This window comes from Tachypleus tridentatus, chromosome 1, assembly GCF_004210375.1.
Source record: "Tachypleus tridentatus isolate NWPU-2018 chromosome 1, ASM421037v1, whole genome shotgun sequence".
NCBI classification, from domain to species: Eukaryota; Metazoa; Arthropoda; class Merostomata; order Xiphosura; family Limulidae; genus Tachypleus; species Tachypleus tridentatus.
Genome location: NC_134825.1, coordinates 183,108,607 through 183,135,053, shown reverse-complemented (window position 1 = coordinate 183,135,053; position 26,447 = coordinate 183,108,607). Strand labels below are relative to the sequence as shown.

The window sequence follows — 26,447 nt, the reverse complement described above, 5'->3', positions numbered from 1 at the left end:
GGACTCACTACAGTTAACACTTGTACACCGTGTGAAGAATGGACTCACTACAGTTAACACTTGTACACTGTGTGAAGTAAGGACTCACTACAGCTAGCACTTGTACACTGTGTGAAGTAACAACTCACTACAGTTAACACGTGTACACTGTGTGAAGTAACAACTCACTACAGCTAGCACTTGTACACTGTGTGAAGTAAGGACTCACTACAGTTAACACTTGTACACTGTGTGAAGTAAGGACTCACTACAGTTAACATGTACACTGTGTGAAGTGGAGGACTCACTACAGTTAACACATGTACACAGTGTGAAGAAAGGACTCACTACAGTTAACACTTGTACACTGTGTGAAGTAAGGACTCACTACAGTTAACACTTGTACACTGTGTGAAGAAAGGACTCACTACAGTTAACACTTGTACACTGTGTGAAGTAAAGACTCACTACAGTTAACACTTGTACACTGTGTGAAGTAAGGACTCACTACAGTTAACACTTGTACACTGTGTGAGGTAAGGACTCACTACAGTTAACACTTGTACACTGTGTGAAGAAAGGACTCACTACAGTTAACACTTGTACACTGTGTGAAGTAAGGACTCACTACAGTTAACTTTTTGTACACTGTGTGAAGAAAGGACTCACTACAGTTAACACTTGTACACTGTGTGAAGTAAGGACTCACTACAGTTAACACTTGTACACTGTGTGAAGTAACAACTCACTACAGTTAACACTTGTACACTGTGTGAAGAAAGGACTCACTACAGTTAACACTTGTACATTGTGTGAAGAAAGGACTCACTACAGTTAACACTTATAAACTGTGAGAAGTAAGGACTCACTACAGTTAACACTTGCACACTGTGTGAAGAAAAGACTCACTACAGTTAACACTTGTACACTGAGTGAAGAAAGGACTCACTACAGTTAACACTTGTACACTGTGTGAAGTAACAACTCACTACAGTTAACACTTGTACACTGTGTGAAGTAACAACTCACTACAGTTAACACTTGTACACTGTGTGAAGTAAGGACTCACTACAGTTAACACGTGTACACTGTGTGAAGAAAGGACTCACTATAGTTAACACTTGTACACTGTGTGAAGAAAGGACTCACTACAGTTAACACTTGTACACTGTGTGAAGTAAGGATTCATTACAGTTAACACGTATTCACTGTGTGAAGAAAGGACTCACTACAGTTAACACTTGTACACTGTGTGAAGTAAGGATTCATTACAGTTAACACGTATTCACTGTGTGAAGAAAGGACTCACTACAGTTAACACTTGTACACTGTGTGAAGTAAGGATTCATTACAGTTAACACGTATTCACTGTGTGAAGAAAGGACTCACTACAGCCCTTGTTTTAAAGATAATTTTCAACACCCATTTCTTGTCTATAATGTCATACAACTACAGCATAATAACTCATTTTTTCTTCTTATTTTCCTGAATACTGAAGTAACTTACTTCCTACATTTAACACCGCTGTTTGTATCGAGACTAATTAGTAATAACGGTTTTGTGTTAACATTTTATTTCTACTGATACGTTTTTCCCTACAAGCACGTGTTTGGTCAACGGTGGCAAAGTTTTATCTTAATATATTATCATTTTCAATTATCTGTTATATACACTTCTTGTTAAATATGTTTATTTCTTATCCTTTATATCAATATTAAAAGCGAAAAATTATTTTAATGGCTATCTATGCATTTGGGAGAAATATACACACATATGAGTTAATATTATGTACACATCCACGGTTAGGGTTGTGTTCTATGAAGTGTTAAAATGTTCTGAGGTTTATTAATATTTCAGTTTTATTGTGTTCTAGTTCAACTTGGCCCGGAAGAGAGGTTTAATTTGGAGATTAGTGTGTATGGTAACAAACATTCTTCTTTTTTGTTTGTTTTAATTATTGCGTTCTAAATCTCATAATCCTGCTTAGATTTCGATGAAGCAGACGTACGATTCTAGATTCGATTCCTACATGCGTATAGTTTCAGTTGCGATAAAAAGTATTAATATCAAAATAAATTGAAAGAGTTCTTACTAACTGATTGAAACAGTCTTTCTGAATAAGCGAACTCAATCCGCCTCTCTTGTCTCATTGCAGAGTATCAGAGTCGCAATGAACACCAGAGGGCAGGAGCTCCTAAAGGCAGGAGATGGGCACACCCCCAGTGAGTCATGTTTCCCTATTTATTTTCATTAACGCCCTATTCGTTGTCGCTGTTTTATATCATATAATGATATTAAGTATTTAGAAGAAAACGGTCACGCGACTCTGTCACGTGATAAAAATTTTGGTGCCAAAGGTAGAAACAAATTGATGCAGTTTCGCTAAATAAAAGATCTAATAAAAATAAAGTATGATAAGATAAGACATCTAATTTGTCAGTTACTTAACTTATAACCTGTTATTAGTCTTTCTGTGTATATAAAATCATTGACTCAATGTCGAATTTTCATTCAAGAAGCGACAGATAATTCTGTTTTCACGTATCAGTGTTTGAACAACTCAATAAAACTCCTTTACCCTACGTTTTTACTAAGCGAAACTAAGTTTTGATCCGAAACGTTCTATTGTATACGCTAATTTGTTTCTTAAGAATGAATTTAATTGTTCTAACTACGTAAACAAATTAATGGAATATATTTTACACTGTAACACTATCACCGTAATTCTTTATGCAATCGTAGAACTTCGCTAGAGGTTTGTATTGATTAGGCACGATCCAATGATAAAACAGTATGACAGAAACGCACGTGGGTCCAGCCCCATCTAAGCAGTCCGTCCAAATGTAAAATATTGAAAGCAGTTGTACTTAAAATGGGTGTCGTTCTAAATTGTAAGGGGCGTTTTCTGTATCAAACCTGTTTGATTCTGTCATAAATATATGTATATTGTCCCATCGATTTAGGTTTCTGGAAACACTGGTTTCGATCAGTCGCTCGTTTTTCAAGCAAATTCGTGTAAATATAAACAGCACACGAGAAAGAAAAAATGTAACTTCAGTTTGTTTAAATTGAGCCAATCGATGATAAAAGTACGTAAATACAATCGGAAAATTCAAACTTCTCCATACAGGGTGTATACACTCATCCACCTACAGAATATACACACATGTTTATATATATTAATGATGTCACCTTTCTTTTCTCGCTGTATCACTCAGGTCTGAGTAAGTGAACACTGAATAAATGATATGGGTTACTTAGGACTATGTGTATGTATGGTACAAGAGAAACGTCTAACGTTGTAGATGTTCCGTAATTGTTTCAGTGTATGTATGGTACAAGAGAAACGTGCTAACGTTGTAGATGTTCCGTAATTGTTTCAGTGTATGTATGGTACAAGAGAAACGTCCTAACGTTGTAGATGTTCCGTAATTGTTTCAGTGTATGTATGGTACAAGAGAAACGTCCTAACGTTGTAGATGTTCCGTAATTGTTTCAGTGTATGTATGGTACAAGAGAAACGTGCTAACGTTGTAGATGTTCCGTAATTGTTTCAACCATTAAGTTCTCGATATGTTTCCCCTGCATTATTTATACATCAGAAAACTTTTGGTTTGTGTTCAAAACAATATTTTTGAAACAATGTGTTATAAAACTTGGTGCCTTCCAGTGGCACAGCCGTATATCTGCGAATTTACAACACTAAAAATTGAATTTCGATACTTGTGGTGGGCAGAACACATGCAGCCTGTGATGAAGCTTTGCGCTTAACTTCAACCAAACAAACAGATAAAACTTGGTTATGTTTGTCGATATCATAAAGTGTGTTCTTTGTAACAAGTGGTGAGACAAACAACAGTGGAACATTACAGAACACGCTAGATTTAAGTAGGAAGGGTTGGACCGGGTAAAAATGTCCGAAACATATTATGTGTTGTTTTTCATAGCCTTAAACTGCTGTTATAACACTCTGTAAAAGATTTCTAAACATATAAAAGCACAGAAAGATAAACTGACGGATAGCAATGAAAGAGAGACAGAGAAAGAAAAAATAACGTTACTCAGAATGCAGATAAATATTCACCAAGAGAAATAACAAGGTTTATCAACGTGTTTATCTATCAACTATAAGTTTGTATCACTAGAATTACAAGTGTCAGTTAGTAGTTGTATCTATATTACCAGGATTCTACGTGTTTATCAACTATGATGTTGTATCTACTAGTTACAAGTGTTAGTTAGTAATTGTATCTATATTACCAGGATTCTACGTGTTTATCAACTATGATGTTGTATCTACTAGTTACAATTGTTAGTTAGTAGTTGTATCTATATTACCAGGATTCTACGTGTTTATCAACTATGATATTGTATCTACTAGAATTACAAGTGTTAGTTAGTAGTTGTATCTATATTACCAGGATTCTACGTGTTTATCAACTATGATGTTGTATCTACTAGTTACAAGTATTGGTTAGTAGTTGTATCTATATTACCAGGATTCTACGTGTTTATCAACTATGATGTTGTATCTACTAGTTACAAGTGTTAGTTAGTAATTGTATCTATATTACCAGGATTCTAGGTGTTTATCAACTATGATGTTGTATCTATATTACCAGGATTCTACGTGTTTATCAACTATGATGTTGTATCTACTATTTACAAGTGTTAGTTAGTAGTTGTATCTATATTACCAGGATTCTACGTGTTTATCAACTATGATGTTGTATCTACTAGTTACAAGTGTTAGTTAGTAGTTGTATCTATATTACCAGGATTCTACGTGTTTATCAACTATGATGTTGTATCTACTAGTTACAAGTGTTAGTTAGTAGTTGTATCTATATTATCAGGATTCTACGTGTTTATCAACTATGATGTTGTATCTACTAGTTACAAGTGTTAGTTAGTAGTTGTATCTATATTACCAGGATTCTACGTGTTTATCAACTATGATGTTGTATCTACTAGTTACAAGTGTTAGTTAGTAGTTGTATCTATATTACCAGGATTCTACGTGTTTATCAACTATGATGTTCTATCTACTAGTTACAAGTGTTAGTTAGTAGTTGAATGTATATTACCAGAATTCTACGTGTTTATCAACTATGATGTTGTATCTACTAGAATTACAAGTGTTAGTTAGTAGTTGTATCTATATTACCAGGATTCTACGTGTTTATCAACTATGATGTTGTATCTACTAGTTACAAGTGTTAGTTAGTAGTTGTATCTATATTACCAGGATTCTACGTGTTTATCAACTATGATGTTCTATCTACTAGTTACAAGTATTAGTTAGTAGTTGTATCTATATTACCAGGATTCTACGTGTTTATCAACTATGATGTTGTATCTACTAGTTACAAGTGATAGTTAGTAGTTGTATCTATATTACCAGGATTCTACGTGTTTATCAACTATGATGTTGTATCTACTAGAATTACAAGTGTTAGTTAGTAGTTGTATCTATATTACCAGGATTCTACGTGTTTATCAACTATGATGTTGTATCTATATTACCAGGATTCTACGTGTTTATCAACTATGATGTTCTATCTACTAGTTACAAGTGTTAGTTACTAGTTGTATCTATATTACCAGGATTCTACGTGTTTATCAACTATGATGTTGTATCTACTAGAATTACAAGTGTTAGTTAGTAGTTGTATCTACTAGAATTACAAGTGTTAGTTAGTAGTTGTATCTATATTACCAGGATTCTACGTGTTTATCAACTATGATGTTGTATCTACTAGTTACAAGTGTTAGTTGGTAGTTGTATCTACTAGAATTACAAGTGTTAGTTAGTAGTTGTATCTATATTACCAGGATTCTACGTGTTTATCAACTATGATGTTGTATCTACTAGTTACAAGTGTTAGTTAGTAGTTGTATCTATATTACTAGTATTCTGCGTGTTTATCAACTGTGATGTTGTATCTACTAGTTACAAGTGTTAGTTAGTAGTTGTATCTATATTACCAGGATTCTACGTGTTTATCAACTATGATGTTCTATCTACTAGTTACAATTGTTAGTTAGTAGTTGTATCTATATTACCAGTATTCTGCGTGTTTATCAACTGTGATGTTGTATCTACTAGTTACAAGTGTTAGTTAGTAGTTGTATCTATATTACCAGATTACGTCTTTGTCAGTTAAGATGTTTTATCCACTCGGAGTACAAACAGTTTTTAAACATGTTAATTGTCTAATATAGTACACGACACATTTTTGTTTCCTACTGAACTAAAATACATTGTTTATTAGTCATGTTATTAATTCGTCATGGTCCGATGACGTCTCGCTGAAAAACGATAACTAGTCTGTAGTGTTCACTATGGAATTAAACAGCGATAACTAGTCTGTAGTGTTTACTATGGAATTAAACAGCGATAACATGTCTGTAGTGTTTACTATGGAATTAAACAGCGATAACTAGTCTGTAGTGTTTACTATGGATTTAAACAACGATAACATGTCTGTAGTGTTTACTATGGAATTAAACAGCGATAACTAGTCTGTAGTGTTTACTATGGATTTAAACAACGATAACATGTCTGTAGTGTTTACCATGGATTTAAACAACGGTAACATGTCTGTAGTGTTTACTGTGGATTTAAACAACGATAACATGTCTGTAGTGTTTGCCATGGAATAAAACAGCGATAACATGTTTGTATTGTTTACTATGGAATTAAACAACGATAACATGTCTGTAGTGTTTACCATGGAATTAAACAGCGATAACATATGTGTAGTGTTTACCATGGATTTAAACAGCGATAACATGTCTTTTGTGTTTACTATGGATTTAAACAACGATAACATGTCTGTAGTGTTTACTATGGAATTAAACAGCGATAACATGTCTGTAGTGTTTACCATGGAATTAAACAACGATAACATGTCTGTAGTGTTTACCATGGATTTAAACAACGATAACATGTCTGTAGTGTTTACAACGGGTTTAAACAACGATAACATGTCTGTAGTGTTTACAACGGGTTTAAACAACGATAACATGTCTGTAGTGTTTAGTATGGATTTAAACAGCGATAACATGTCTGTAGTGTTTACTATGGAATTAAACAGCGATAACATGTCTTTTTGTGTTTACTATGGATTTAAACAGCGATAACATGTCTGTAGTGTTTACTATGGATTTAAACAGCGATAACATGTCTGTAGTGTTTACCATGGATTTAAACAGCGATAACATGTCTTTAGTGTTTATCATGGATTTAAACAACGATAACTTGTCTCTAGTGTTTACCATGGATTTAAACGACAATAACATGTCTGTAGTGTTTACCATGGATTTAAACAACGATAACGTCTCGCTGTAGAACTATAACTTGTCTGTAGTGTTAACCATGGATTTAAACAACGATAACTTGTCTCTAGTGTTTACCATGGATTTAAACAAGAATAACGTTTCGCTTTAGAAAGATAACCTGTCCATATTGTTTGTTATTAGCAGACTCATGGCATACATATCAGTTTTCTAGGGTGTAACAATTCCGTGATACTAACATGCCAGTTGAACTCTTGAGTTTTACTGACATGGAGTTTGTTGTTCTTTTTGCTGTAGTTTGAACCTCTGTAAGCTTAATTCAAGTTTGTAACTTTTCAGTTTGAATCTCTGCTTTATGAGAGTTGAATTTCTCTTGTATCATAATAAAACATCGTGTTTTTCAAGTATATTCTTTAATTATTTCATATTTCTTTTATTCTACTGACGTTTTCTTCACGAAATGTCAGCGTCAATTATTTCACAACGATGACGTCAGAATATACCGGCGGTTGATACCCACAATCCTCCTCGTGTATGACTTATCAGTGAAACCTGCCCTGGCGAGAAATTAAATGTAGGCTTCTGGCAAACTATTCGTTTACAATCCACCTGAGTATGTCCCTGCAAATTAGTAATCTGATTTTTCAGGAAACCTCTGAAACTGAAGTGAAACCTGAATATTATATCCAGTTTCATTTGGTCACCATGTCTACAGGATCCTCAGTATCGTCTGTTATCAAATATTAAGTATGCAAGACACTAACAACCTCGAGTCTCTAATCAAATATACTGGTTATCTTTCCTGTACACCTGAATTACCATAATATAATATTCCAAAGCAAATTTAGTGTTCTCCATGAAATAAAGAAACCCTCACGGCAAACAAATATTATCTACGAAAATAAGCTTGAAGGTTCTTATGTGATAAACTGACTTTCTCGAATATGTAAGAACCCGGATGCTAGTTATGCTGGTGAGTGCGATAAACCTAAGAAACCTGTTAAGGTTTATTAATAACGCCATATTTAAGTTAGCAATTTAAACATTTCAGTAAAATGGAACATTATGTATAAAATTTACCTCTAGATTCTACTGGAAGGAGTTTCGAACTATTTAGAAAAACGTTGAATACAAATCTGAAAAAATAATTCAGAAAAAATACACTTCAACTGCTAAGCCTAAAGGAGGTTCGTTCATTTCTTTAATAGTGTCTGTTTTTATTCCATTGGTTACAATGGGAAAAACTGTTAAAGAAGAGATTAGATATTCTAAAACTATAAATTAGATAAAATGAGATACAAGTTAAACAAAACGTTGACATCAGGCATAAATATAAAAATGGCTACCGTTGTTAAGATGAACAGCGCTATACAACACTAGGTGGTGTAGCGAATGAAATAACAGTTTCTTGCTGTACACAGGAGTATATCTTACTTTCCTATCTTTTTATCTCCATTTTAGATACTAAGAAACAGGAAGTGTCGCCTTAATAAAAACCGAAGTTTATAAACACGTAAAAAGATCCATATAACAAAACTACAGAACCCTGATGACAAATGTTGCTAACACACTAATTGTTTCAGTGATTTAAAACACTGTTTTGTAATTACAGAATGTGCACCAGCACATTACTTTCTCTACCTGCCGCATGTACAGAACCTTGATGAAAATGTTGCTAACACTAATTGTTTCAGTGATTTAAAACACTGTTTTGTAATTACAGAATGTGCACCAGCACATTACTTTCTCCTACCGCCATGTACAGAACCTTGATGACAAATGTTGCTAACACACTAATTGTTTCAGTGATTTAAAACACTGTTTTGTAATTACAGAATGTGCACCAGCACATTACTTTCTCTACCTGCCGCATGTACAGAACCTTGATGACAAATGTTGCTAACACACTAATTGTTTCAGTGATTTAAAACACTGTTTTGTAATTACAGAATGTGCACCAGCACATTACTTTCTCTACCTGTCGCATGTTAGGAAAGTTCTTCCTATACACCAAAATTTGGGGTTCGATTCACCGCGATGGACAAATAGTCCACTGAGTAGCTTTGTTCATAATTACAGAAATCAAACACATTAAAATTGAACAAGCATTTCAGATACTCTAGGAACTCAATGTAACATGAGTGAATAATTTTACTTGAAACTTTTATCTTAGTTTAATTATCTAAGTTACTAGTAAAATTTGCCCCTGTTTAAATCACATCAGTAATTCTAGCTTCCTTGTTATAATTCTAGTTTCCTTCTTCTTATTGTTACAAGTTCTTTCTTTTTTCTTTCTTGAATATGTCATGCACGCGTGACTTGTGCCACGTTCCCAGTCGAAGATCCATCTTGACTATATTATGTGGTGTTTCCTGGGCCACGTGGACGGCTTTTGTCACTGACCGTTGTGTTATAAGGAGCCAGTTGGGGTAGGATATATTATAGGTTTCTTCCTGGTTGGTCCACATTATTTTGGCAATGCCTTTAGACTGAACATATCCTTAAAAATGAGCATGTGGATGTTTTACACCAACAAGGGGTACTACGAACCCTTTCTATAAGAATCAATTTTCGATAGCATCAAGCTACCAACGAAATGGCAAGTAGTATGAAAATATAGTTCTGATACATTTTGTTCCACAGCGACTTTATATCGAGAGTGACTGTCACGTGATTTGCTAAGTTTCATATTAAAAATCTTTTTATATAACGCACTGAATTATGTCTCTTTAAACACATTTAATCTTGTTAATTAAAACTGACTTTGTAAGTAAATTATATTGAAAAACTTTGAGTAGTAGCAACTAACTAGTTCTCAAGTCTTCCTGAATTGTTATGTTGTTGTCAGTAATTACCATTACCGTTAACCCTAGATGCAAATTATGAAATATCTAACTGCCAATAAGTCAGGTTTTCTGACGAGAATATGGCTTGAAATAACTCTGGACTTGAATGGCTTTTTAAATAATTAATAGACGTAAATAATTCAACTTTGTTTTATTTTCCAGTTTCATCAAAGTTTAAAAGTTTCAAAGAACCACAGCTGTAAGATATAAAAAACAACAAAAGTGATACACATTAAATCAAGGGCGGTAGTTTGGACTGAAATGTGGATACCACATGAAAGAAATTCTGACGTAACTCTTTGCAGAAAGTTAGAAACAGGCCTCGGATGTAAACATTCATGGGAATATTACGACAATTCCAACACAAAACTAAATATTAACTACATCTAAACGATATGGTATAAGTTTCCTTTCTAATCCAGTGAAACGACCAGTAAATACAAATATATAATAAACACGTTATCGGAAACATACACGAAACATACGTTCACAATGTGGCGCTTGAAAGCAAATAATAAGGTTTCCCCCTACCGCGTGCAAAAAGTGTTAAAACGATAATTCTACCTTCTCCGTCATCTCGTTAAATAATTAACTCAAAGCTCAGTGTCGTCAGGTGTAAGACCTCTCACAGTTTCTTACTGGTTGTAAACAAATAAATACACAGGCCTCTTTCCAACACGATCGTTCATAAACCACGAGTCTCGAACTGTTTTGGTTTTTTTCATATCAAAAACCTACTTGTGACGTAACATCTACTCGGGACTGAATAACATCAAATTCCTACAGATCTGTTGTCACAGTAACGATTGGATTTTTTTAAACCAATTTATCAGAAACATAAGCCTAAAAACCAGAACATAAGTACGTATAAAAAAACCTTACTTTTAGAGACGTACTTACAGTTAAGTACATCAATAGAAACTTAAACATGGTTAGGTAACTCAACAAAGACTTATTTATGACTCAACGTATCAGTGTGGTTTTACTTGATACCGTTAAAAACATTCTTTACGAGGGGAAGTAGCACGTGATGTTCACTGCTTCCTGTGTAAATCACATTATTTGTTTATATCTATCCTTGAGTAAGACATTCCTGGTTAATGGTGTTATTTGTTTATATCTATCCTTGAGTAAGACATTCCTGGTTCATGGTGTTATTTGTTTATATCTATCCTTGAGTAAGACATTCCTGGTTAATGGTGTTATTTGTTTATATCTATCCTTGAGTAAGACATTCCTGGTTAATGGTGTTATTTGTTTATATCTATCCTTGAGTAAGACATTCCTGGTTCATGGTATTTAGTAGAATGTTAATGTAGTAGGTATAAGTTATTTTTATACACAGGAACTTCTGTAACACCAGACCTCAACAAGAAAAACTAACATTTAACTCTACTGTCAATTTGATCGTGTTTCTGATAACTTGTAAAACTACAACTAACGGTTTGGTTCAAATAGTTTCTCAACTTCAAACTGTGTATAGTAGCGCTATTTGGAAGTCGAGCTGTGTGATATGTATTACAACACTACGTGTAGCAAGTGAACAGTGCGGTATGTATGATAACACTACATGTAGCTTGTGAACTGTATGGTATGTATGATAACACTACATGTAGCTAGTGAACTGTATGGTATGTATGATAACACTACTTGTAGCTTGTGAATTGTATGGTATGTATGATAACACTACATGTAGCTTGTGAACTGTTTGGTATATATGATAACACTACATGTAGCTTGTGAACTGTATGGTATGTATGATAACACTACATGTAGCTTGTGAACTGTATGGTATGTATGATAACACTACATGTAGCTTGTGAACTGTATGGTATGTATGATAACACTACATGTAGGTTGTGAACTGTATGGTATGTATGATAACACTACATGTAGCTTGTGAACTGTATGGTATGTATGATAACACTACATGTAGCTTGTGAACTGTATGGTATGTATGATAACACTACATGTAGCTTGTGAACTGTACGGTATGTATGATAACACTACATGTAGCTTGTGAACTGTACGGTATGTATGATAACACTACATGTAGCTGGTGAACTGTATGGTAAGTATGATAACACTACATGTAGCTGGTGAAGTGTGTGGTATGTATGATAACACTACATGTAGCTTGTGAACTGTGTGGTATGTATGATAACACTACATGTAGCTAGTGAACTGTATGGTAAGTATGATAACACTACATGTAGCTGGTGAACTGTATGGTATGTATGACAACACTACATGTAGCTGGTGAAGTGTGTGGTATGTATGATAACACAACATGAAGCTTGTGAACTGTATGGTATGTATGATAACACTACATGTAGCTTGTGAACTGTGTGGTATGTATGATAACACTACATGTAGCTAGTGAACTGTATGGTAAGTATGATAACACAACATGAAGCTTGTGAACTGTATGGTATGTATGATAACACTACATGTAGCTTGTGAACTGTGTGGTATGTATGATAACACTACATGTAGCTAGTGAACTGTATGGTAAGTATGATAACACTACATGTAGCTTGTGAACTGTATGGTATGTATGATAACACTACATGTAGCTTGTGAACTGTATGGTATGTATGATAACACTACATGTAGCTAGTGAACTGTATGTATGTATGATAACATGTAGCTTGTGAACTGTGTGGTATGTATGATAACACTACATGTAGCTAGTGAACTGTATGGTAAGTATGATAACACTACATGTAGCTGGTGAACTGTATGGTATGTATGACAACACTACATGTAGCTGGTGAAGTGTGTGGTATGTATGATAACACAACATGAAGCTTGTGAACTGTATGGTATGTATGATAACACTACATGTAGCTTGTGAACTGTATGGTATGTATGATAACACTACATGTAGCTAGTGAACTGTATGGTAAGTATGATAACACAACATGAAGCTTGTGAACTGTATGGTATGTATGATAACACTACATGTAGCTTGTGAACTGTGTGGTATGTATGATAACACTACATGTAGCTAGTGAACTGTATGGTAAGTATGATAACACTACATGTAGCTGGTGAACTGTATGGTATGTATGACAACACTACATGTAGCTGGTGAAGTGTGTGGTATGTATGATAACACAACATGAAGCTTGTGAACTGTATGGTATGTATGATAACACTACATGTAGCTTGTGAACTGTGTGGTATGTATGATAACACTACATGTAGCTAGTGAACTGTATGGTAAGTATGATAACACTACATGTAGCTGGTGAACTGTATGGTATGTATGACAACACTACATGTAGCTGGTGAAGTGTGTGGTATGTATGATAACACTACATGTAGCTTGTGAACTGTATGGTATGTATGATAACACTACATGTAGCTAGTGAACTGTATGGTATGTATGATAACACTACATGTAGCTAGTGAACTGTATGGTATGTATGATAACACTACATGTAGCTAGTGAACTGTATGGTATGTATGATAACATGTAGCTTGTGAACTGTATGGTATGTATGATAACACTACATGTAGCTAGTGAACTGTATGGTATGTATGATAACATGTAGCTTGTGAACTGTATGGTATGTATGATAACATGTAGCTTGTGAACTGTATGGTATGTATGATAACACTACATGTAGCTTGTGAACTGTATGGTATGTATGATAACACTACATATAGCTTGTGAACTGTATGGTATGTATGATAACACTACATGTAGCTAGTGAACTGTATGGTATGTATGATAACACTCTATATAGCTTGTGAACTGTATGGTATGTATGATAACACTACATGTAGCTTGTGAACTGTATGGTATGTATGATAACATGTAGCTTGTGAACTGTATGGTATGTATGATAACACTACATGTAGGTTGTGAACTGTATGGTATGTATGATAACACTACATGTAGCTTGTGAACTGTATGGTATGTATGATAACACTACATATAGCTTGTGAACTGTGCGATATGTATGATAACATGTAGCTTGTGAACTGTATGGTATGTATGATAACACTACATGTAGGTTGTGAACTGTATGGTATGTATGATAACACTACATGTAGCTTGTGAACTGTATGGTATGTATGATAACACTACATATAGCTTGTGAACTGTGTGGTATGTATGATAACACTACATGTAGCTAGTGAACTGTATGGTATGTATGATAACACTACATGTAGCTAGTGAACTGTATGGTATGTATGATAACACTACATGTACCTAGTGAACTGTATGGTATGTATGATAACACTACATGTAGCTTGTGAACTGTGTGGTATGTAAGATAACACTACATGTAGCTTGTGAACTACATGGTATGTATGATAACACTACATGTAGCTTGTGAACTGTATGGTATGTATGATAACACTACTTGTAGCTTGTGAACTGTATGGTATGTATGATAACATGTAGCTTGTGAACTGTATGGTATGTATGATAACATGTAGCTTAAGAACTGTATGGTATGTATGATAACACTACATGTAGCTTGTGAACTGTATGGTATGTATGATAACACTACATGTAGGTTGTGAACTGTATGGTATGTATGATAACACTACATGTAGCTTGTGAACTGTATGGTATGTATGATAACATTACATGTAGCTAGTGAACTGTATGGTATGTATGATAACACTACATGTACCTAGTGAACTGTATGGTATGTATGATAACACTACATGTAGCTTGTGAACTGTGTGGTATGTAAGATAACACTACATGTAGCTTGTGAACTACATGGTATGTATGATAACATGTAGCTTGTGAACTGTATGGTATGTATGATAACATGTAGCTTGTGAACTGTATGGTATGTATGATAACACTACTTGTAGCTTGTGAACTGTATGGTATGTATGATAACATGTAGCTTGTGAACTGTATGGTATGTATGATAACATGTAGCTTGTGAACTGTATGGTATGTATGATAACACTACATGTAGGTTGTGAACTGTATGGTATGTATGATAACACTACATGTAGCTTGTGAACTGTATGGTATGTATGATAACACTACATGTAGCTTGTGAACTGTATGGTATGTATGATAACACTACATGTAGCTTGTGAACTGTATGGTATGTATGATAACACTACATGTAGCTTGTGAACTGTATGGTATGTATGATAACACTACATGTAGCTAGTGAACTGTATGGTATGTATGATAACACTACATGTAGCTTGTGAAGTGTATGGTATGTATGATAACACTACATGTAGCTTGTGAACTGTATGGTATGTATGATAACACTACATGTAGCTTGTGAACTACATGGTATGTATGATAACACTACATGTAGCTTGTGAACTGTATGGTATGTATGATAACACTACATGTAGCTAGTGAACTGTATGGTATGTATGATAACATTACATGTAGCTAGTGAACTGTATGGTATGTATGATAACACTACATGTAGTTTGTGAACTGTATGGTATGTATGATAACATGTAGCTTGTGAACTGTTTGGTATGTATGATAACACTACATGTTTATCACAACCACTGTGGACTAATTCCTGTCTCTCTCCTCACATGTTGTTATCATAACCACTGTGCACTAATTCCTGTCTCTCTCCTCACATGTTTTTATCATAACCACTGTGCACTAATTCCTGTCTCTCTCCTCACATGTTGTTATCATAACCACTGTGGACTAATTCCTGTCTCTCTCCTCACATGTTGTTATCATAACCACTGTGCACTAATTCCTGTCTCTCTCCTCACATGTTTTTATCATAACCACTGTGGACTAATTCCTGTCTCTCTCCTCACATGTTGTTATCACAACCACTGTGGACTAATTCCTGTCTCTCTCCTCACATGTTGTTATCATAACCACTGTGAACTAATTCCTGTCTCTCTCCTCACATGTTGTTATCATAACCACTGTGGACTAATTCCTGTTTCTCTCCTCACATGTTGTTATCATAACCACTGTGGACTAATTCCTGTCTCTCTCCTCACATGTTGTTATCATAACCACTGTGGACTAATTCCTGTCTCTCTCCTCACATGTTGTTATCATAACCACTGTGGACTAATTCCTGTCTCTCTCCTCACATGTTGTTATCATAACCACTGTGGACTAATTCCTGTCTCTCTCCTCACATGTTTTTATCATAACCACTGTGCACTAATTCCTGTCTCTCTCCTCACATGTTGTTATCATAACCACTGTGGACTAATTCCTGTCTCTCTCCTCACATGTTTTTATCATAACCACTGTGCACTAATTCCTGTCTCTCTCCTCACATGTTGTTATCACAACCAGTGTGGACTAATTCCTGTCTCTCTCCCCACATGTTCTTATCATAACCACTGTGGACTAATTCCTGTCTCTCTCCTCACATGTTTGTCACAACCACTGTGGACTAATTCCTGTCTCTCTCCCCACATGTTGTTATCATAACCACTGTGCACTAATTCCTGTCTCTCTCCCCACATGTTGTTATTATAACCACTGTGGACTAATTCCTGTCTCTCTCCTCACATGATGTTATCATAACCACTGTGCACTAATTCCTGTCTCTCTCCTCACATGTTGTTATCATAACCAGTGTGGACTAATTCCTGTCTCTCTCCTCACATGTTTTTATCATAACCACTGTGGACTAATTCCTGTCTCTCTCCTCACATGTTTTTATCATAACCACTGTGGACTAATTCCTGTCTCTCTCCCCACATGTTGTTATCATAACCACTGTGCACTAATTCCTGTCTCTCTCCCCACATGTTGTTATTATAACCGCTGTGGACTAATTCCTGTCTCTCTCCCCACATGTTGTTATCATAATCACTGTGGACTAATTCCTGTCTCTCTCCTCACATGTTTTTATCATAATCACTGTGGACTAATTCCTGTCTCTCTCCTCACATGTTGTTATCATAACCACTGTAAACTAATTCCTGTCTCTCTCCTCACATGTTGTTATCATAACCAATGTGGACTAATTCCTGTCTCTCTCCCCACATGTTTATCACAACCACTGTGGACTAATTCCTGTCTCTCTCCCCACATGTTGTTATCATAACCAATGTGGACTAATTCCTGTCTCTCTCCTCACATGTTGTTATCATAACCACTGTGGACTAATTCCTGTCTCTCTCCTCACATGTTTTTATCATAACCACTGTGGACTAATTCCTGTCTCCCCACATGTTGTTATCATAACCACTGTGTACTAATTCCTGTCTCTCTCCCCACATGTTGTTATCATAACCACTGTGGACTAATTCCTGTCTCTCTCCTCACATGTTGTTATCATAACCACTGTGGACTAATTCCTGTCTCTCTCCTCACATGTTTTTATCATAACCACTGTGGACTAATTCCTGTCTCTCTCCTCACATGTTGTTATCATAACCACTGTGGACTAATTCCTGTCTCTCTCCTCACATGATGTTATCATAACCACTTAATATTTATTGGATCTCTCTACTTCTGTCTTGGTAATAAGACAATATTTTGAGCTCTGTTGTATTCGAAATGTGAATTCAAAATTTCACGATTTGCATTTCGTTGTCACAAAATCGCTCTCCCGCCTTTGTGGGTTGTGGAGCTCTGTGAGTGTGACAGACAAATCTATCTATTCAGTTAACCAAAGAGAGTTGTTGCTTGACACCGTTGAATACCCATATGGTCTTATCGATTCAAAAAACAAAAGTACGGCTTGTGAAAATAATCCTTATAGCTGACCCCTGAGGGCAAATCAGTATCTGTGAAGACTTTTAACGCTAAAAATGAGATTTTGATTTCCGGTAGTGGACAGCACAGATAGCCCATTATGCAGCTTAACAACAAACAAATAAGCAGCCAATGGGACCAAACTTATAACTCCTGAAGCATGCTGGGAAATAAAATGGTGACAAAAGAACATTACAGAATCACGATAATTACAGATAAGTTGTTGATGATGTTAACGAACTGTTGAATTAAACTTAGCAATGTAAACAACAGCACACGTGATTTTCCACAGTGTGTATAAAACATGTGGATTATGTACTCTATTTCAGGGGTTCACAAACCACAGTGTGTATGAAACATGTGGATTATGTACTCTATTTCAGGGGTTCACAAACCACAGTGTGTATAAAACATGTGGATTATGTACTCTATTTCAGGGGTTCACAAACCACAGTGTGTATGAAACATGTGGATTATGTACTCTATTTCAGGGGTTCACAAACCACAGTGTGTATAAAACATGTGGATTATGTACTCTATTTCAGGGGTTCACAAACCACAGTGTGTATAAAACATGTGGATTATGTACTCTATTTCAGGGTTCACAAACCACAGTGTGTATAAAACATGTGGATTATGTACTCTATTTCAGGGTTCACAAACCACAGTGTGTATGAAACATGTGGATTATGTACTCTATTTCAGGGTTCACAAACCACAGTGTGTATAAAACATGTGGATTATGTACTCTATTTCAGGGGTTCACAAACCACAGTGTGTATGAAACATGTGGATTATGTACTCTATTTCAGGAGTTCACAAACCACAGTGTGTATAAAACATGTGGATTATGTACTCTATTTCAGGGGTTCACAAACCACAGTGTGTATAAAACATGTGGATTATGTACTCTATTTCAGGGGTTCACAAACCACAGTGTGTATAAAACATGTGGATTATGTACTCTATTTCAGGGTTCACAAACCACAGTGTGTATAAAACATGTGGATTATGTACTCTATTTCAGGGGTTCACAAACCACAGTGTGTATGAAACATGTGGATTATGTACTCTATTTCAGGGGTTCACAAACTTTTCAGACCTGCGGAGCTTCACATCAGAAAAAGAACAAACATTCTGTAGGCTTAATAAAAAATACACTAAAAATAGAAACAAGCGGCCACTAACTCCAGATGAAGTTTACTTCAAACTTTTAGAATATAAATTTATTTAAAATATCAATATTTAAAGAAACATTTTTACTTCTACTTGTTCATACCATTCTACTTACAAAATTTATATCAGTAAAAGTACGCTGTACTTATTTATTTATTAGTGGTTCGGACGGACTTGCTTTTGTTCACAAAGTAGTTCAATATTTGGTCGTCACCTGTAAGCACAAATCATCTTCAATATTTAGCCTGTTTCTAAATTTGGTCTTTGTCGCTATATACAGTGAAAATGTTTGCTCACAAAGATATGTAGTTGGAAAACGTATCAGAATGATCAAAGCTCTGTTACTTAGTTCACAGTATTTCATGGCTATTTGAATCTAAAATTGTGTAATTTCCATAAGTATACATTCACCCCACAGTTTTAGCTTACGTTGAAGCGCTTCCATTTTACTCTGAGCTTTGAATTACGTTACCCTGGTACCCTGTATTGTAGCATTCACTCCATTTGATAGGCAAATACGTCCGAAAGGTAAGCCACTTTCTGTATCCAGTATTTGTACCTTAATTTGCATCCAATTTCAAAATGGCATTCGAATAAAAATAAACCTATCTCCTCACATAGTTAATAAAACCAAGCAAACACTTTTCTCCGAAAAAGCTATCGGACTTCAGTATGAAGCAGCACATTTTTATTCAAACTTCCCATATCCTCACAGAGTAAACTGAATATCCTCGCATCGAGTGGTCTTGATTTTATAAAATTAACTATTTTTATAACATCACCCAATACCTCTTTTAAATCTCCTAGTATCCGTTTCATTGCATGTGTATGACGATGAAGACAGCAGTGGATACTCTCGATGTCAGGGATTGTCTTTTTTATCTGTGCTTCTGCGTCCGAAAATTTTCCAATCATAGCTGCAGTCCCATCAGTGCAAATACTTGAGCAAAGCTGCCATTGGATCTCATGTTCTTCCATAAATACATCGATCAGTTTAAATATTTCTTTGCTTGTTGTTTGAGTTTGCAAATTAGCATGTCTTCTTCAGTACTAGCTTTGTGAACATAACGAACAAACACAAGCAACACCGCGTAACCTGCGACATTTGTTGATTCATTCATCTAAAGTGAAAATTCTGGACTACTCGACTTATTAACCCCGTTAAGCAATTTTCTGACATATCCTTGATTCTTCGAGAAACCGAGTTGTCAGAAAAGGGCACAGAGTTAACGTTTTAAATACATTTCTCATCAATCGTGCATTCTACCAAATCTTTTGCACATGGTTTTATCAAATCTTCTGCAATTGTACGAGCTTCACCTACTTTTGCAATACGGTAAATAACACGATATGAAGCAATAAGAGCACATTTGTTGTCCTGATGGACAAACGAACGAAACGTAGCTTTTCTTGCATTTAACTGCAAACACTTTCTTTTGAAATATTCGAAAGTTGGATTTTTTAATTGTGAGTGTTTGGTTTCTAGATGTCGTTTTAACTTTGCTGGTTTGGTTTGTTTTGAATTTCGCGCAAATCTACACGAGGGCTGTTTGCACTAGCCGTCCCTTATTTAGCAGTGTAAGTTTAGAGGGAAGGGCGATAGTCATGACCACCCACCGCTAACTCTTGGGCTACTCTTTACCAACGAATAGTGTGATCGACCGTCACATTATAACGTCTCCACGGCTGAAAGGGCGAGCATGTTTGGTGTGACAGGGATTCGAACCTGTGACCCTAGAATTACGAGTCGAATGCCTTAACCACCTGGCCATGCTGGGCCCTTTGCTGGATGCAAACTACTGTTACTCAACACTGTTCCACATTCAACACACAACCCACTAGGTCCATCTTCATTACCTGTTCATGTAAAACCTGTTACTCAACACTGTTCCACATTCAACACACAACCCACTAGGTCCATCTTCATTACCTGTTCATGTAAAACCTGTTACTCAACACTGTTCCACATTCAACACACAACCCACTAGGTCCATCTTCATTACCTGTTCATGTAAAACCTGTTACTCAACACTGTTCCACATTCAACACACAACCCACTAGGTCCATCTTCATTACCTGTCCATGTAAAACCTGTTACGCAACACTGTTCCACATTCAACACACAACCCACTAGGTCCATCTTCATTACCTGTTCATGTAAAACCTGTTACTCAACACTGTTCCACATTCAACACACAACCCACTAGGTCCATCTTCATTACCTGTTCATGTAAAACCTGTTACTCAACACTGTTCCACATTCAGCACACAACCCACTAGGTCCATCTTTATTACCTGTTCATGTAAAACCTGTTACTCAACACTGTTCCACATTCAACACACAACCCACTAGGTCCATCTTCATTACCTGTTCATGTAAAACCTGTTACTCAACACTGTTCCACATTCAACACACAACCCACTGGGTCCATCTTCATTACCTGTTCGTGTAAAACCTGTTACTCAACACTGTTCCACATTCAACACACAACCCACTAGGGTCTTATCATTACCTGTTCATGTAAAACCTGTTACTCATCACTGTTCCACATTCAACACACAACCCACTAGGGTCCATCTTCATTACCTGTTCATGTAAAACCTGTTACTCAACACTGTTCCACATTCAACACACAACCCACTAGGTCCATCTTCATTACCTGTTCATGTAAAACCTGTTACTCAACACTGTTCCACATTCAACACACAACCCACTAGGTCCATTATCATTACCTGTTCATGTAAAACCTGTTACTCATCACTGTTCCACATTCAACACACAACCCACTAGGTCCATCTTCATTACCTGTTCATGTAAAACCTGTTACTCAACACTGTTCCACATTCAACACACAACCCACTAGGTCCATCTTCATTACCTGTCCATGTAAAACCATATTTCATCAAACTTTACTTTCTTTATTGTTTTACTACTTCTTGCATTATCCTGCGTTGACATGCTTGCACGCGACGATCATGCCGATGAATTCGTATTAGTGATGTCGAGAAACCCACTTGTAGAGAAATATATATATGTAAAAAAGGCTCTTTCTTTGTGAATCTGACGATGACCGAAGAAGGTCGAAACGTTGTTCGCTCTTCTACGTAAAATATTTTCTCAACCCAAACGAGCCGTTTTTGCATATGAATTTCTATTAGGCCTAGGCATATTACGATTTTTATTCGTATCAGATTTGTTACTAATATTCAGCTACTTATCCATTATGGGGGTGACAACTAATTATTAATTTGTCTAAAAACGTATTATTATATGTTTAGCACTTCAAAATTATTTTCACAGACACAAAATAGCTTCTTATTGAAAACCCGTTCGAGCACTTCGGTTTTATCACCATACAATGTCATGCTGATCTAGGATTAGTCTTACCATAACTAAGTCAGAAATAAAGATTTGTGGAAAAAGCTAGGCCTCTATAATAATATGTTTTCTAAAGGAAAGAAGTAACCATTTATTTTTACAATTTTGTTTGTTTTTAACAGGACATTTTAAGCCAAATAACAAAATATTAAGCCCTATCTGACGTGCGTCAAATCTCCAGCAAAATGAAACATGACGTCATTTGGGCGTATGACGTCATAAAGTCCATTGGTACCAAGCTTTTCTAATTAAAATACAACGAATCTAACAATTATCAATTATAATTGTCATAAACATAATCATACTTCATATAAATATACTTTGAAATTGAAACAACTGATACTGCATCTAATTGCATCACAATGTTTTAAATTTGGACAAGTTTCAGTTATGACGTCATGCTTCATTTTGTTCAAGAATTAGCTGCTAATCCAGATCTGGCTTTTAAAAGACAGTTGACATCACTACCCAGGGTTGACCGATGTTTCATACGAAAATTACTAGGCTATCTTGCATCTCCAATGACGCATGTAATCTTGAGATGGTGTCATATCTACTAGCAATCAGTGGCGCCACTGTCGAAGCTAATTGAGATTGTATTAACACTTTCACCGCGAGAAGCTAAATAAAATCGTCTGGCGTTAAGCAGAATAAAATATTAAAGGACCAATACGTGATAAACGTGTTATATTAAAGATATATTTTACTTTTTATATTTTTGTACAGCGTATTCTGATTCAATTTTATAGTTTTAAGAAGAAATATTAACATTATAAAATCTTTCCGCAGAGCCCAAGGGCTTTGCGGAGCATAGTTTGAAAAACCATGCTCTATTTCGTCAGCGCAATTGTGGCGAGAAACGTGAGATTCTGAATAGCGAAGTAGCCCACTTCTTCTAACGATCTGTATTTATTCGCTTTAGGGTTCATTCAAACTTCTAACTGTTTGAAGTAAAGACCAATGTGTTCATTTGTCACCATTCTATGTTTGTGTTTAGTAACATTTGTATTCCGCCAAACAAGTAGCATAAAGAAAACATATTTCCAATATATATATGTAAAAACGGCTCGTTTGGGTTTAGAAAATATTTTACGTAGAGAAGCGAACAACGTTTCGACCTTCTTCGGTCATCGTCAGGTTCACAAAGAAAGAAAGAGCCGTTTTTATATATATATTTCTCTACAAGTGGGTTTTCTCGACATCACTGAAAACATATTTCCATTGTATGAATGTGCTGCCATCTAGAGAACATTTATTCAAATATATTTTCGGACAAGCAATAATAAAATTGTTGTTGTTTTGAATTAAGCACAAAGCTACACAACCCGGTTTTTAGCGTTGTAAGTCCGCAGACATACCGCTGAGAAAGCGGGATCTAGCATTAATATAAATACTTCAGTAGAATTTATTTAAAAAAAGCATGCTTTGTAAGACTTACTTCTTAAGTTTTACGTTACGTGTGAACATTCAAAAACTAATTGTTATAGAAATATTGATTCTCATCAGATACAAAGTTGGAGTTATATTTATATTGATATATCTCTAGCAGTCAAACCAGCAACGTCCAAACATACGTTTTTCAGAAATCTTCATAAATACTAAAATTATTACTAGTTTCACACTATTTCCGATAGGTTGTGTTATCTCCTGTGGATGGTCATTGTCAACCTCTAGGGTGTAGATTGTAACATGCAAAAAAGGGTGATTGTGTCTCATCCAGTGTGAACGATTTTGCATCTAATTAAAAACACCTTAGGTGAAGGTATGATTAAAAAAATATGCGGCTAAAATAGGACTTGACTTCGCTTTTGGTGTTGGGTGTTCAGGTCAAGTACACTTTCCACCAGTTCCTTCTTACTGAACTATTAATAAAACAACAACTGTCAAATGGTTCTTATGTCATCTAACACAAAATACTGATTTAGTTAACTTCTACTCTTCAAGGTCGTGTCCTTGAATATAATGCTGGTATCATTTAGTATAATTTTTATTGTTCTCTTAATTTGGTCAACACACTAACAAACAGTTCCTAATGTAGCATTTTGCTTCATTTGGTCGTATATGATCACAGTTTCGATATTAAATCACACTTGTTATAAACACCAACAGGTATTTACATATAAATACCCTTTTTGAAATACATCAAGTGCTATCTTAATCTTGGTGGTAAAATAAGTTTAATGTCTAGTGAAGGTGGTCTTAATTTTAAAGTAGAACTTTAATAGTGAGAATCCGGCATGGCTAGGTAGGTTGAGGCATTTATTAACATTTTATTCAGTAATTCCACAGACAATATAAGTACATATAATATGGTGCGTTAGGGCTTGGTATGGCCAAGGGTGTTAAGGTGTGCGACTCGTAATCTGAGGGCCGCGGATTCGAAACTTCGTCACCCCAAAAATGCTCGCCCTTTCAGCCGTGGGGGCATTATTTTGTGATGGTCAATCCCACTGTTCGTTGGTAAAAGAGTTGCCCAAGAGTTGGCGGTTGGTGGTGATGACTAGCTGCCTTCCTTCTAGTCTTACACTGCTAAATTAGGGACGGCTAACGCAGATAGCCCTCGTGTAGCTATGCGCGAAATTCGTAAAACAAACAAACATTTAATGGTGAGAGGAACCTAGCGGTGAACCTATCATCATCAAGTATGGTACAGCGTTTCTGTTAATAAATCATTTTTGGACACACTTGTATGAAAGCAGTGGAAAGAGCAGTCTAGTAATCTGTCTTTTGATGGAAATCGGTTTGTATAATTTTGTAGAGATGTTGAGTTTGTGGATATTGGTGTTCCGAAAGCTGTAGTGAATGTTGTGGTGGATATCGGTGCTCCGAAAGCTGTAGTGAATGTTGTGGTGGATATTGGTGCTCTGAAAGCTGTAGTGAATGTTGTGGTGGATATCGGTGCTCTGAAAGCTGTAGTGAATGTTGTGATGGGTATTGGTGCTCTGAAAGCTGGAGTGAATGTTGTAGTGGATATTATTTTCGATTTCTTAAGATCTGTTTCGCTACATTAAAACATGTTGGTCATGTATATTTTACTACTAGTCCAACATAATGTTCATAAATTTTAATAACGTTTTCTGTGGATGTTCCTGTGTGGTAACAAGTAAACTATCTTAAAATATTAATAGGAAAAAACACAGGAACATCATTTCTCAGTCTAAAGCGTTTTATAACTGTTCTATCTTTATCGAGAAATAAATTAATACTGTAGTTTGTGTACGTTTCTTTACTTTAGTTTGGGCTAAACTTAACCATACTTAATGCTAAAAACAAGTAAACTTAATGTTATCTTACAACTTTAACGTTAGACAGTTTTCAAAAACTTTAAGCCTTTAATGTATTGTTATAAACGATGTCTCCTAAAGTGTGTTTATATCCGCCTTTTGTTTACATACGTTGAAATGAAATGGATATTATTATAATAGATTTCCAAAATGTCTTACCAAACACATTTGATTTCAGTTTAGTAAGGCACTAACTTACCATTTCTCAAATCGTCACTCAAGTCAGTGTGATGGTCTTTATTTTCCTACTAAATATCCTCGTACCCTTTGAATCCTATGTTTTTAGGCTAAAGAATGCAGTGCATTATAAGTCTACATCTAATTTATTATTATTTCTTGTTACTTTGAAGCATTATTACTAATTAACGTTTAAACGAAATATTCAACTGAATTTCCCTTGATAAGAAGGTAAGACGTCTCTTCTCCTACGCAATTTTGGTTAGGCCCGCGTACCCCAAAGACACGCACTACTGTTGTAGAACCGGGTGAAATACGATTCGAGAGTATGTTAGTTTGTGTGTGTTGAAAACATAACGTACAAAGTGTTTAACTTGACGGCACCGAGTGAGCCATTTTGCAGCTTCAGGATAATGAGTTGTAATATGTAGTTTGAGCCCAAGGCTTAGTTTGAATGAAATACTTTTTTTAAATTTCAAATAATCGAAATGTAAATATTAAACAGTTTCAAGGAAATAAATTATTCAATGCCCTATTTATAATCTTAGTTTGGAATATTACTTCTACTGTTTTAAAAGGAGTTTGATATAGATTAAAATTAA

General features: G+C 35.4%; 1 protein-coding gene across 1 annotated transcript in view; it reads left to right on the top strand.

The window, feature by feature from the left end:
• Nucleotides 1-2,136: 2,136 nt before the first annotated feature.
• LOC143231965 (hepatocyte nuclear factor 6-like) overlaps nucleotides 2,137-26,447 on the top strand; it is a 37,714-nt gene continuing 13,403 nt past the window's right edge. Inside the window, exon 1 of the mRNA XM_076466871.1 lies at nucleotides 2,137-2,201. Within this exon, the coding sequence (XP_076322986.1) occupies nucleotides 2,150-2,201 (52 nt within the window). The 5' untranslated portion in view covers nucleotides 2,137-2,149. The remainder of the gene's footprint in view (nucleotides 2,202-26,447) is intronic.